We start from the raw sequence: 15,238 nt of genomic DNA, 5'->3' as shown, positions 1-15,238 counted from the left end.
TGACTGCAAGGAATAGCCTCAGGCCAGGGGCTTAAATACCAGCAAAAACTAAGCCGATAGGGGCGCTAAAATCGCGGTACACAGGGGAAAGGAGGAGAAAGGAGGGGAAGGAGGGGCGGCATAGCTGGACTAGAGGTGGGGCGGGCAAGTTTAAGAAGGGGAGGGCGGGGAAAGTATTGGCGGGCCGCCGGGGCTTGCTGAAATTGGCTACAAATTGTTTGAAGAAGCCTTTCCAAAAAAAGTTGTTAGAGTTAATAACTCCTCTCAAAATAAATGGATAACTACTGGTATTAGAAATTCGTGCAATAGGAAAAAGGAACTCTATATTCTGGCTAAAAATGCAACTGATACCAGTATTAAGACATACTATAAAAGATATTGTATAATTTTGAATAAAGTAATTAAAAAGGCCAAACAGCTTTATTTTGACAGACTTATCAGTAATTCAACTAATAAAGTACTAACTTCGTGGAAATTAATTAGAGCGGAAATGAACCGTGTACAAAATAATTCCACTTCGGTGAAACTAACTGTGAATGATAGAACTGTTCAGGAACCAATTCATGTTGCTAATATTTTTAATTCATACTTTCTTAACGTTGCAAAAAAACTTAATAATAAACCTAAAATAGGCATCCAGCCAAATATAATTCCTCATCACGCTATCAACAAAACAAATAATGAGTTTTTCATAACACCTACTAACATAATAGAGATCTGTAAAATTGTAAAAGCTTTTAAACCTAAAGCATCCTCAGGAATTGATGAAATTTCCATAAAATTATTAAAGCAATGCATTGACATAATTAGTGAACCTCTTACTTTTATCTTTAACTCTTCCATGACATCAGGTATATTTCCTGATAGATTAAAATTTTCTGTGGTGACACCTCTTTATAAAAAAGGTAATAAAGATGAAGTATCTAATTATAGACCTATTAGCCTAATCTCATCTTTTGCAAAAATACTGGAAAAATTAATGAATAATAGATTAACAGATTATCTTGAAAAAAATAATATTTTATCTAAGTCTCAATATGGATTTAGAAGTGGGAAATCTGTTAATGAAGCTTTTTTCAAATTTTCCTCCACTATTCTTAAAGCACTAGATAATAAAGAGAATGTGGCAGGTATTTTTTGTGACTTAGCTAAAGCTTTTGATTGTGTTGACCACAAAATTTTGCTAAATAAACTTCAATTTTATGGTATTAGAAATACTGCGCTCCACTGGTTTACATCTTATTTGTCAAATAGGTATCAACTAGTAAAAATTTCTGATAATAGACATAGTACAGTTCACTCAAATAAAGGGTTAATTAATCTTGGTGTGCCTCAGGGGTCGATCCTGGGACCATTATTATTTTTGATTTATATAAATGATCTTCCTTCTTTTATAACTGATCAGTCTGAAGTAATTTTATTTGCAGATGACACTAGCATATTGTGTCATAACATTAAAAATCAAGAATTAATTCAAACATTAAATAGTGTATGTGATAAATTAAATCAATGGTTTAATGCTAATAATCTTACTCTAAATATTGATAAAACAAGTATCTTAAAATTTCACTTACATAAACAGTCTAACCCTGTAGTTCAATTGAATTATAGTGATACTAAAATTACAGAAGCAAATAGTGTTAAATTTTTAGGCTTGCATGTAAACAATACCTTGTGTGGCAAGGAACATATAGTTAAAATGATACCTAAACTATGTTCAGCTTGTTTCGCACTTCAATCGTTATCAGCAACTGTATCTGTTTTTTATTTAAAACAAATATATTTTTCGTTTTTTCATTCTGTAATGTCATATGGGATCATTTTTTGGGCATCATCACCCTATGCTAATGATGTTTTTTTACTACAAAAAAAAATTATTAGAATAATGTCTAATGTTAATCACTATGATTCTTGTAGACCATTGTTTAAGAATCTAAGGATACTTACTATGATGTGTCAGTATATATACTCATTAATTAATTTTGTAGTTAAAAATAATGATAGTTTTGATAATAACAGTGCAATACACACTTATGACACCAGAAATAAATCCGACTTGCATGTGCCAAGTAATAATACATCAAGGTATCAAAAAGGTGCACTGTACTCTGGCATAAAACTTTTCAATGCACTCCCTCATAAATTAAAAGCAATCTCCCATTGCAACCCAAGACTATTTAAAGTTCTACTCAAAAACTATTTATTATAAAATTCATTTTATACATTAAATGAATATTATAATAATGTTTAGAATAACTTATGATGATTTGTTTGCATATTGATGTATTTATATTTTTGTTTTAATTAGTACTAATTTGATGTGATATTATGATTTAATTAATTTGATTGTTTGTATTGTTCATTTTTGTTGACTTTATTGACATGTTCTATATTCTTTTAAGAATCTGTTGAACAAATTTTGAAATAAATAAATAAATAAACACCGTCGTGCAGCTGGGTTAAGGCCGTTCACGGTAAGGGCCGGCCGTCTTCGAATTAGTGTCTCGGCTTAAAAATGTCTAGCCATTAGTTCACGGTCATTTACAACAGCAGAAGAGAGAAAGATAAGATCGTGCTGACCTTGCACCACCCCCCCCCTCCTCGTCGTACAGCCGAATGCCAGCCAGACACGTCACTCGCCAGGCGCCTGCCGTGCGTTGGCGGGTGGAAACAAACAAAGGGAGACGGGAAGCAGACGTCAGGACATCCCCCTCAAGTTTAAAGAGTAACAAATGTGACAGCTGAAAAGGGGGGCGACACAAAGGGTCGGTACAAACAGCGTTGCAGAGTTTGGCGGCCCACGCGATGGCTTGTAGTGTTTGCCGGCCGCCGGCCCGCGTGACGTTAATTTTAAGCGCTGACAATTTTTACTTCTCTTTTTTTTCTTCTCTTTTAAATCGTCCCGGATTATCCGATTCCCGAATTAGCGCATCACGGATTAACGAGGTTCTACTGTATTGTACTTTTAATTCGTTATTATATAAAAAATGATGAAGCATGTACTGATTTGGGAAACTTACTTTATATTCATGAACATGGATGCATTTGTATTTGTACACATGTATTTTAATCGCAATTCAATTTTAAATATTCTGATACACATTCTATTTATGAATTTTTTTAGGACCAAGTTTGGTTTGTGTAGACTACCAACATTAAAATATGTATTATCTGAGAATTCCATGATGGCCAACCAATGAATTTGTTAGCCAATCATTTTGAGCAACATAAAAAATAACTAATATTAATATAAAAAATTTTAATGGGTAAACTAGAGAAAACACCCCGTCACTTTTAACTTAGGGCATATTAATCCCTATGCTGTAGTGAGGCTTAATTTTAAAAGACGCACAACAATATTTCTTATGGCCTAAAACCATTGAATACAAGATGGCGCCTTTCAGTTTCCATTAAATATTTCAGGAAAGCGTTTACCTTCATTTGGGACTTTAAACAAATGTCAAGTTGGTAACTACAAAATATTGTTCCGTCGGATGTTGAATTTTGTTTTCCGATTTCCGTGGATACATGAATCACTGTACTCACAGATAATGCCTGAATGCCTTAAATCCACCAAGTCGGATTCTACAGCAATTGATGAAGTGACCAGATTCTTACGTGATCCTACAGTTAACCCAGAAATAAACATTCTCGAATACTGGAAAACTCAGTCTGCGTGTTCACCCAGGCTACATAAACTGTCCAAAAAATATTTGTGTTCACCACCTGCGACAGTGTTCTCTGAACGTTTGTTCAGCACTGCAGGAAACATATGTGACCAAAAATGGAATCGTCTTGATCCAGACCGTGTCAAAATCCTTGTTTTTTCAAATAAAAATTTAAAGGGTTAAATAATTCTGCATAATGTTTAATTTTTTCTCTTAACTTATAAATTATTTTATAATTAACCCTTGAGAACTGGATTCGGATTCGAGGGGTGGATTCGAGGTACTGTTTGGGATTCGGATTCGAGAAAAATGGGATTCGAACCATCACTAGTGGCTACATAAATGGAAGTTGCGTCATGGCATACGAAATCTTATTATTTCCGGGGAAAATCTCTCAGCTGATGATAATGCTGCTACAGAATTTGTAGCAACATTTGAGAAGTTGGTCACAGAACAGAAACTTGTACCCGAACAAGTGTACAATGTAGATGAAACAGGCCTAAATTACAAAATGCTTCCAAAAACCACTCTAGCTGCTAAAAATGAACCTGTGTTAGGAACAAAGCTGGCTAAAGACAGGCTCACAATTGCAACTTGTAGCAATGCCACGGGAAGCCACAAAATGCCGCTCTTCGTCATAGGAAAATCTAAGAAACCAAGAGCATTCAAAAATCTAAACATGGCAACACTTCCAGTTTTCTATCGGAATCAATCATCTGCTTGGATGGATGGCGATTTATTTAAGAAGTGGTTTTTTGGCGAATTTGTCCCCGCAGTAAAAAAACATTTAAAGTCTAAAAACTTACCTGCTCGTGCTGTTTTGCTGTTAGATAACGCTCCTAGTCACCCCTCTCAATATGAATTAAATAAAGGAAACATCAAGGCTTTATTTTTACCGCCCCATGTTACACCTTTAATACAACCTATGGATCAGGGCGTCATCGAGTTGTTAAAGAGAAGATACAGAAGAAAATGTGTCGGCTCTCTGCTGGACAAAACAGAAGAAGGAGGTAACCTTTTTGAGGCGATGAAAAGTTTCAACATAAAAGACGCAATCTACACCGTTGCTGCAGCCTGGGACGAAATTAATCAAACTACCCTTCAGAAGGCTTGGAAAAAGATTTGGCCATCATTGAAACAAGAAGAACCTGAGACAGAAGCACAAGTTGAGACAGACAACACAGAAGTATTACAAAATTTACAAGTGTTTCAGCATGATCTCCAGATGAATGATGTAGAAGAGTGGTTTGTTGAAGCTGATGTTTCGGAAGACACCAATGAAGAACTAAATGACGACAAAATAATCGCTGTTGTGCAGAACAAACCCGTGGAAGAAGATATCGACTCGGATGAAGACGAAACCACCGGTGACAACGTAGTGAGTCATTCTGCTGCTAAGGACGCCTTCGAAGTTGCGCTGAAATACATTGGGCAACATCCAAATGCAAACCCAATGGACGTATTGTGGGCAAAAAAGTGGAGGGACACTTCTGCAAAGTCAAGATTGACAAAATTAAAACAAAAGTCCATTACTGAATTCTTTAAATAAGGTATGCTTAGATTTTATTGATCTCATTTAATTTAAAAACAGTAAATGTTTGAAATATATACAGCAACATTTTTATAAGTACATACTTTACAATAAAGTTGTATTACAGTACGATATAGCTGTTTTTCTATCTGAGAAAGTCGTTTTTTTTTCTCCTCCCGATATCCGACCTTTTGGCCGTTCCGACCATGGCCTTGTCCCGTCATGGTCGGATATGCGAGGTTCTACTGTACTTAGATGCTCTTCATGTGTTATCGCCTTTACAAAACGGGTATTCATTTTTCATAAGGGCTGTTTTCGTACTAGCTTAAAAAACTTGTCATTTGGCATTCTAAAATACTGAAAAAAACTTTTACTTGTTCTGGAGTAAATCTGTAAAAAGATGAACGAATTTTCAGTGCTCATTTCTCTTTAAATTTATATTGTAGACTCAGAATGCTGAAGTACCTAATGTTTCATTATTTATTTTACAACATATAGTTTTTTTGTAAGCAAACAGTATTACTAAAATAAGTATTTTAAAGGCATAATTTGTTTTCTTAATCGATGAATATTTAAAACACCATTTTTAAGAAATTAATTAATGAATTTTTGAGTGCACGTTCAAACTGTAATTGGTAGTAAATTTATTGATAAAACCTAACAAAGTGTTATGGCTGTTTAGAAGGTACTTTATAAAGATAGTGACATTTATAAAATTAATTATAGTAATCCCAGAGATAAGATAGTTATGAATAAAAGTTACAGTTTATTTTATAATGTTGGTGTTAATTTTCAATACCTTAATTTACATTTTAAAATTATAGTTTGCATATCTAATGCAAGTAGATAAACAAATTTACTTGAGAAAAAAACACTAAAATTCAATACACTTGATTAGAAATAAGAGGCATTGACATGGTTGGTGGAATGGGTGCTTGGCCCAGCGAACAGGAGCAAACAGGATGCCAAGTGTGTGTCTCAGGGAGGCTACAATGCAGGCAGTGACGTGCTGAGAGAGGAAGATTGTCTGGCAGTGTGGTGTCTGCAGGGGTGTGACGGTGCAGTCTCTGAAAGCCTGCTTCCCGTACGAGCATAGCTTCGCACAGGCCGTGCAAGGCGAGCTGGTCAGCGTATACAAGTGGCTCAAGCTTGTTCACAAGAAGCAGAGGGCGCCCTTCACCGCAGATAGTCCGCTGCCACCGGACCTGCTCATCCAGGTGACACTTGTCCGTCTCTCACTGTGTGACATTTCACAGAGGAGCATTCGGACATTAGGGTGCAAGCTCTTACTTAACCTGAAGTACTGTAGTAATGTAATTTTCTATAGGTGTACATATTAACAATAAAAATCAACTATTGATTCTAGGATCTGTGCTGCAAATTTGGGATTATCGGCACCAATTTATGTTTGACCTAAAATTTAATTTCCCATTGTAATTTTGACAGAGAATTTATAGTTTAACATAATCTTAGTTATCTTATTGTTCTCTCTCATTAAATATTTTTCCAATGGGTTCCTCGAGAGGTTCCCAGTGCCTAAATTGAGAGTTTGGAAACCCTTCGCAGCACAAGCAGCTAGACTCATTTTCTTCCCATCTTAGGACACGAACACATCTTGTAACTTTGTCTATCTTGGTGCTCTATAATGCCTTCCTGAGCGTGCTCCCAGAGCAACTCTTTTCCGTGAGCTGGACAGAGGTGAGCAGCTCTTATCTCAGATCTGTTTGGGGTTTCCGACCTGCTAAGCACGATCTGGGCTCCGATCAAGTCCACTTCCCATCAGAACAGCTGATTCCTCCCCCCTTCCCCCTCCTGTCTTTCCATGAACCTCTCTGAGAGCACTGACTGGGCCTTCACCTCAGCTCTCAGGAAGGACATGTCGCTGGTGGGCAAAAGTTCTGCCTTCGTCAAATAAACAGGGTAAACTTTGAAATAAACTACCTTTTCTTTATTTAACTGAAACACCACTCCATTTTATTTTACTTCATTTTGAGAGTAATTAACTTTGTTTAATGTTCTCCCTTGTGTTTGCCTCGGGTGTAATTGTACTCACCTTTTCGCCCAAGCAGCTTCCTGGGCTTTTCAGGAACTACCGTATTTACTCGCATATAGGTCGCCATCGCATATAGGTCGCACCCATAATTTGAGGTCTTGAATTTGGTATTTAAGATTCCCCCCATATAGGTCGCACCGGTAATTCATTACACATATGCATTGCACCACAGTAAAAAAAAATTAAAAAAAAGAGCCGCAAATTGATGGAAATTTACCGTCAATAGCGCGCTGTGCGCGGAGAAAGGTCATTGTACTCGATCAGCTGTTGTTACGGCGCGGCGTAGCCGCCGGCTGGCTCTCTCTGTTCTCTGAGTTGCGCATGCGCAGTATAACTCACTCAACGCTCCGCCCAGACTCGTGACCTTCCATCAGCAGCCAGCCAATAGATGCGAGCTTAGCGGAAAAAAAATATAAGCTCCACCTCCCGTGTACCAGTTTTGTCCAGTTCTAATACCAGTTTATTGATATACGCACCAGTTTTCTCGCTGCCGTGACATGTTCAAGTTTGCGTTCATCTTGATGTCTTGATACCAATAATTAATTAATTACTATCCCCAGAAATAAATTGTTGGTTTAAAAAATATGCGTCAACTGTACAATACTTCCGAAATTATAAAATACGTCTAAAACAGTTACCAAGACTCAGCTCATTTTATCTTGTGAAGTTTGTCTCGTACCAGTATTTCGGCTAAGTTGTGACATAAATACAGTATCAGAACTTGACAATCAGCCAACAAGAGTCTAGCGGCAGCACCGCTACTTCCTGCAACTGGCTGCAAATGCCGCACCGCTCACGCTCGTTCCGGGGCCGGCGGCGTGCTCGGACGTTCAGCGAGCGCAATGGTGTTAATGCAGGATCTGACACTATACTGAAGTATTTTCAATTTAGTTTACTAAGCTTCGTCAAACACCGACCAGTGTGGTGAAAAAACGTTATAAAGCATAAAAGTTTTATTTTAATAAATTTAATAATATTTTATAAATACTTTAAAACATTGTGGACGGTTGACGGTTGACGGTGGATGGTACATTAAAGATACTCTGAAATCATGTAAACAGTTTCCTAGCCCTGGATAGCTACATATTAAAAAAGTTATTTGCTAAGAAACCATAAAATGTTTTCACAGTATTTTTAATGTAGCTAACCTATCCTAATCGACCGCAAAATTTAATGCCACACCGGTTTATACAATGAGATAGAACGGAAAAAAAAAGCGAGCATGAACTTCGGATGTGGCTCTCTCGTCTGTGAAATGAAGGCTTCCCATAGCTTAACACCCACTGTAACAATTGAAAACAAACATTGGTACATGATGAAACATTTAGTAAAAAGCACGCACACTAAACTGTCTGTGTGGCTTTTTTATACTGGAGAGAAAAAAAGTGCGCGTAAAAAAAAACATCCAGGGGGTAGACGCTCCCGATCAGCCAACTTCGGAAAGGCTTGGCATTTGCAGCCAGTTGCAGGAAGTAGCAGTGCTGCCGCTATACTCTTGTAATCAGAAAAGTTTATACATTCGTGAGTTTACGTTTTTCCCTCGTGCATTTTAGATTGTTTCCTGGTATAATTACTCAGACTTTTACATGCCTAGGCTTAAATTATTACATGTTTAGAAATAAAAGCAACTTTTCATGTTATAAAATATGTATATTTTGCGATTTAAAATGTTCATTGCCGACTATAAACATTACGTTTTTCACAATGTTTTTAGGCCTACTAGCTAATCTTATCTACTCTTAAAGTACCCACGGTATTTTCTGGTTGTTTATGGTTGTTACGTGACGTAAATAGCGGGATGGATTAGATTTTTGAGACGTTATTCGCGTGAAAGTATTGTATTGGACTAAATGGGAACTAAACGGGACCTGAAGAATATAGGGCAAATAACGGGAAAACGTAAATAACGGTAATGTAAATAAGGGGTTTCGCTGTGTGTGTACATTGTAAATAAATTTGCGTATACCTATATAAACTTCTTTTTCACATTTTAAAGCAAAATATTGCAAAAAAAAATCCTCAAAAATTTAAAAAAAAATTTTCTTCACATATAGGTCGCACTTCATTTTTTCCCCATCAAATCTGGTAAAATTGCCGCGATCTATATGCAAGTAAATACGGTATTTCATGATGTGCTCAAGAGAACATGAGGGACCCAAGAAATAATAAGCCTATTGAAGGAACAACTCCTCCTCCCCTTTTTATGGAAACTGTAGTAAATTTTATTCAAATGTTAATGTTGATTCTAATGTTCCGGCTAGAAGTAGTGTAGCAGTCTGGCAACGTGTCTGCATACTGCCACCAGGCAATGTCTCTGGTTGTTTCTCCTCTTGTTAGGTGACTATCATTAACAACTGCACATCTGTCGCCCACAACCTGCCTCTCGCCAGCAAAACTTTTTCTTTTGGAGGTGGTGCCATAAAACGTTCCTTGGTCGCACTCGGTCCAGAAGTCAGACTTGCTCAGGAGTTTCTGTGTTAGATGATGCACAACATGCCAGGTAATGATTATAAGTCCAAGCAGAGCTGGGCGCTGGTGGATGGTCACACAGTGCTCGGTGCGTGTTGGCAGGTGGAAGAGTTCCTGTTCGAAATGAGCGACGACCCACTGGAAGTGCGGCTGAGAGACAACTACGAGTTGTTGGAGGACGAGTACCAGGAGAACCTCAAGAGGCAGAAGATGATGGACGCAAAGATCGCAGAGCTGCGCAAAGCCCACCTGCTGCTCCCTGCTGCCAAGGTAGAGGAGCTGTATGCCAGCCTGAGCAGGAAGAACGCAGAGATCTACATTCAGCGCTCGAAACAGATGAGCAGGGCGGCCCCACCTCGCAGCCGCCTGTTCGCCTGGCTCATGACCGATGTGCGTGTAATGGTGCTGGCTGACCCAACGTTGCACGGCACCGATCATGCAGTGAGGGTTCTGACCGAGATAGACGCGGACAGGTGAGAGCAATTGTTTCACGCTTCTTTTGAAGCAACACACACCTGACCTGGCTCAAGGATGAGGCTGTTACATCCACACACGAAGGAGAAGGTCCCACCTATTGTTTACATTAAAGTTGTACTAAGTAGTTTATTACAGTAGTTGGTACAATACAAAATTTTCTAGGGGTGTGTGAAGCTTCGGAATTAGAAGTTGATCCAAAGACTTTGTATTTGGGAAAATTTAAAATTTTTTAAAATTACAAAGATGTTTTCCAAGAGCAAAATACAAGATATGCTGGATTTAACGCCCTTTGTTCGGGCCACAAATTACACCCGCTGTGTCCGCTAGCTTCGTATTTTACCTTAGAGAACCAGGTAATATTTTAAAAATGAATTGGAATTATCAGCATTTTTTGGGTAGGTAACATACTCACAAATGACTTCAGGATGCACACCCACTACCTCTCCCTTCCTCCTGCCTTTACCTTTAGTGTACTAACTGCTGCCACAGGCCATATTTATGTGATAGTTTGGGCAATTATCTTCTTCTGCCTACCTATAAAAAAAAAGGTCCACTCACATCTCCAGGAGGCGAAAAAAAGTCTGTGCCTTTGACTCAAGTACGCATTCATTGGAGGAATAAAAATGTGCTCAGCTTTTGTCACACACTGTTCAAGACAGATGCGTCAGCGGAATCCCACTAATATTATAAATATGAAAGTTTAGATGGATGGATGCTTGCTACTCAATCACGCCAAAATGGCTGAATGGATCTGGATGAAATTTAGCCTACAGCGAGCTCATAACCTGGATTAACACATAGACCACATATTAATATGAAATTCCATCCCTAAGGGAATGAAAAAGTGATAATTTCATTTTATAACAAAAGATCATAGGTCATAGACATACAAATAGTGAGTGTCATTTCTCTATGTCTGCCACACGATCATACACATAGTAAGGTCTGGCAAATTCATATTTTTCTCCTTGGTGAGACCAGTCCGCTTAGCGGAGCTCGCAGCGGCTAGCAAAATATAGGCGCTAATAACAGTTTTGTATTTAACTTCGTCAATAGATAGAGTTGCCTTGAATTTTAAACGCACCATCGTTTGATGCGTTTGTCATGTCTTTAATTTTTGTTTGTTTGTGACAATGCATTCCTATACCATTCATCCGATTGCGAGGAAATTTTGGTGAGTTGTTATGCGCATGCACGTGAAGGTTACTGAGACGGTATAACTATTTTTCAATAGTTGGAGCACGAATCATTTCAAAAAATGTGTTTATTCCATATTATATAGCAGCACTTAGTCTGTTTTTGTTGTATAAGTGTGCACACATGATACAATTTATTTAAATATAAAATAGAGACAGAGATAGAGTGATATATATACAGAGTGAGATTGAGAGAGACAGAGAGATAAGTTGAGATAGAGCGAGGTATAGAGAATGAAATGGGTTAGATAAAGAGATATATGAATATATAGAGCTATATAGAGATTTATATATAGATAAGATAGTGGGATGTATATATGTATATACGTAGATATAAACAGATAAATAGAGATAGAGAGATACATAGATATATATAGATGTAGATAGAGATAGATATATATTTAGATAGATGGATAGATGATTTGTATATGTGTAACTACTTCAAACATATTACAAAACAAAACTGAATGAGGCATTGCAATGCATGCCGAGTATTAGCTAGATAATGGAATATTTTCAATATTAGTAATCTATTATTTTTCAGCTTTTTTCTATAGTGCTTTATAGAGTCTAGATTACATACAGACTACCAATTTTTAGATATATACAGGTAAATAACTATACACTGGCAGAACAACGTCTGTCGGAATCTGAAAGTGATATAAATTATTTTGCACACTTGACATTAAAATTAAGAAGACAATTACTAATTACATCTGATTTCTAAAAAGGTCTCCTTCACCCTGTGTTCAGCCCAGGCAATGCCGGGTACTGCAGCTAGTATTCTTATAAAATTGACAACATAAATATGGATCCCCATTAGCTACTCTGGTGATAATATTCAGCTGTCAGAGTCTGAATGGTTGCTGAAGTCTCACTTTATCGCGAACAGAGCTTATTTTTTCTTACACTAAAAAAAAAAAAACAATAAATGTTGAATGCTATGCTTGAGTGATACACAGTTTTTACAAGTATTTACCCACAAAGGGGCCGCCCCTGAGTATTGTTTGCAACCTTAAATTTGAGTAAAAAATCTTACATTATTTTGGTAAGGGTCATTCCTAATGCATCACAATTCATATATGTATGTTTTAAGTAGATTCCTGTGAGCACGAGTAAAGTCTTTGTGAACTGTATCTAAGCTCATTGGAACATAACTATATGACACATCTCTTCTGACATATTTCCTCTTTCGGTCTAAATGTACCACTTTCATTTATTCCCTTTTTCCTTTCCGGATGTGGTAGACCACACCATTTAATCATTCCAACACTTCATAGAGACCTTCCCATGCCGCTCTTGAAGCTTAGGACACCTGCCTTTCTTTCGTTGTATAGCCACACCAAATGCCCATTCTGAGCCTTCAGGTTGTACTTTGTCTTCATTTGATTTGTTGCTAATCAAAGGTTTTATGAGCCTCATCATGTACGATTGCCACATTCTCCTCCAGATGTTTGACGTAGTTAGGGGTGCTGGTTTGCTCTTGGCGAGGACGGCACAAGATAGCCTCAACTCCTGTCCAAGCAATATCGCAGAAGTCTGTCTAGTCAAGTCATGAATGGCAACCCTTTATGCCATTCCATTAGGAATAATTAGATGTGTGGATCCCAATTTTGCTGGTGGTCACCTCAACCTTCACAAGGTGGTCTTCTAGGGTCCTACTAAACCTTCCACCATGCCATAACACTGAAGATGTAAGGCTGTGGTCCTGATTTTCTTTATCCCCAGTAACATGCACACCTCCTGGAATTATGTCTATTCAAAATTTCAGCCGTGGTTTGAGTGCAGCTTCATCAGTACCCAGATGTTGTTGACTATTGCATCCAGCACGGTGGTGGCTTCGTGGTTAGGAAGAGCATATTTGTCTGGCCCCTTACTGAAATAGTCAATTGCCACCAGGATGTACCATTTACCATCTTTCGTCTAGGAAAATGGCCCAACAATGTTAATAGCTATTCTCTCAAATGGGGATCCAACATTGAAGCATCTCATTTTTTCATGTCTTCATTACTGTGGCCCTTTTCTGGCTGGGATTGTAACAGTTCCATTAACTACTGCTTGCATTACAGGTACCTTCAATTACCTATCCTTCCATGCCAAGAACATATCCATACTGCATGATATCCATTCCTAGAAGTACCACAGTTATGTCAGTGACAAGAGACGTCCGTGAAAATGCCTATGTTCTGATCCTTAACTCCAGACCTTTCTGTCCATGCATGGATGATATGTAACCAGTTTCTATCCTCATTTTTTGTGGTAGTGGTGTTCTGAGTAGTTCAGTACTTACTGTGTCTGTGTGAACTATTGAGTGCTGAGGTCCCAGGGGCAACAGTAAGTAGACACTGCCTGCCATTGAAATATCCATTCAGTAGGAGACTGTCATTGCCTCCAAGAATTGAGGATACAGGGAGGACGCTAGGGTCACTTCTGCAGGTGCCTTGAACTGTCACCTGTATACTGCCAATAAATATTGGCCATTGAAGGTAGGTGTCTTGAATTTTGAGTGGCCAATGGAAATGCTCTTAGCCTTTACATCTCAGGAGACACTTCCATGTCGCAGCTTCTACGCACCCTTTGGTTGCCTGTTCAAGCTGCATTAGCTGTTGTGCCACTATACCTCATGTTGAGCTAGATGTTGCTCCTGTTGAGCATGTTACTGTTATTGTACCAGATGCTGCTCCAAACACTATATTTTACCTTGAAACTAAATACTGGTTTTGTCATCTTCTTTACTTATTCTTGATCTGCCACTAGTTCATTTTGCATATCATCTTATGGCCTCTTAATGTCAGTATTTTCAATCTTCATGGCATTCTTCACCTCCTCTAGACTGTTCTTTATTTCACTCTTCATTTCATTTTCATATTCTCTTGGCCACTCTTCATTTCTTCTTGGCTATTAAGTTTGTTGGCAACCATCTTCCTCACATACACGGTAACTATAGTCCATCCACGGTAACCTCCTACTTTTCTGAAGCCCTGCTTTTCACCGGATCTACTTTAATGTCACTATGTATCCTTCCGCCGTATGTAAACAAAAACATTGCCATGTGACAAATGTCAAATGGTTTGTTTACAATCACCAGCTGTCAAAACAATGTGTGTGTGTGTGTGTGTGTGTGTGTATGTATGTATGTATGTATGTATGTGTATATATATATATATATATATATATATATATATATATATATATATATAAGTAATTTGAATATGATCTAAGTATACATGTATATGTTCATAACATTTATGATACCCAATGGTAAAAATATTAAAAAATAAGTTTGTTAGCTAAAGAAATAACATATAATTTAAAGTAAATTTTTAGGAGAACATATAAATTTACAACATTTATGTAAGCAATAAATATCATCCTTTAGTACAGTTCAACACAGTTTTCTGCATCTGAAAAAAAAAGTATTGTAAATTATACATATGGCTGTCCATCTAAGCAATCTGGAAAAGACTAAGGATTGAAGGTTTAATAAAATTAACAAATTCAGATGAAAACATTTAAAAATGAATTTTCGTCTTTTATTTAATAAACCCCTACCATTTTGCCGGTTAAGGCCACAAATAAAAATATGGTTATATACATTTTCCTGAGTATACTTATTAGACAAAATCATAATTTTATGAACAGTAAAATTGTGGTAAAGAATTGACAGTAATTTCTATACCACTTATATGCATTATTTATTTGTGGCCCTGGATGGGGACTGGCTTTTTGTTTTCCAAGTAAGTTCACTGAAAAATGAAGACACACAACAAAATAAAATGTTTCACATACACCTATACGAATCCAGAAATGAAATTTATTATTAATTTCATAATATGTGTAATAT

General features: G+C 37.3%; 1 protein-coding gene across 4 annotated transcripts in view; it reads left to right on the top strand.

The window, feature by feature from the left end:
* LOC134541952 (protein hobbit) overlaps window positions 1-15,238 on the top strand; it is a 440,842-nt gene that overhangs the window by 130,614 nt on the left and 294,990 nt on the right. For all 4 annotated transcript variants that reach the window (XM_063385710.1, XM_063385709.1, XM_063385711.1 and 1 more), the window contains 2 exons: window positions 6,248-6,416; window positions 9,824-10,194. In XM_063385710.1, the coding sequence (XP_063241780.1) occupies window positions 6,248-6,416; window positions 9,824-10,194 (540 nt within the window). The remainder of the gene's footprint in view (window positions 1-6,247; window positions 6,417-9,823; window positions 10,195-15,238) is intronic.

This window comes from Bacillus rossius, assembly GCF_032445375.1.
Source record: "Bacillus rossius redtenbacheri isolate Brsri chromosome 4 unlocalized genomic scaffold, Brsri_v3 Brsri_v3_scf4_2, whole genome shotgun sequence".
Classification (NCBI taxonomy): domain Eukaryota; kingdom Metazoa; phylum Arthropoda; class Insecta; order Phasmatodea; family Bacillidae; genus Bacillus; species Bacillus rossius.
The sequence above is the reverse complement of the archived record's forward strand: the minus strand, read 5'-3'. Positions and strand labels throughout refer to the sequence as shown.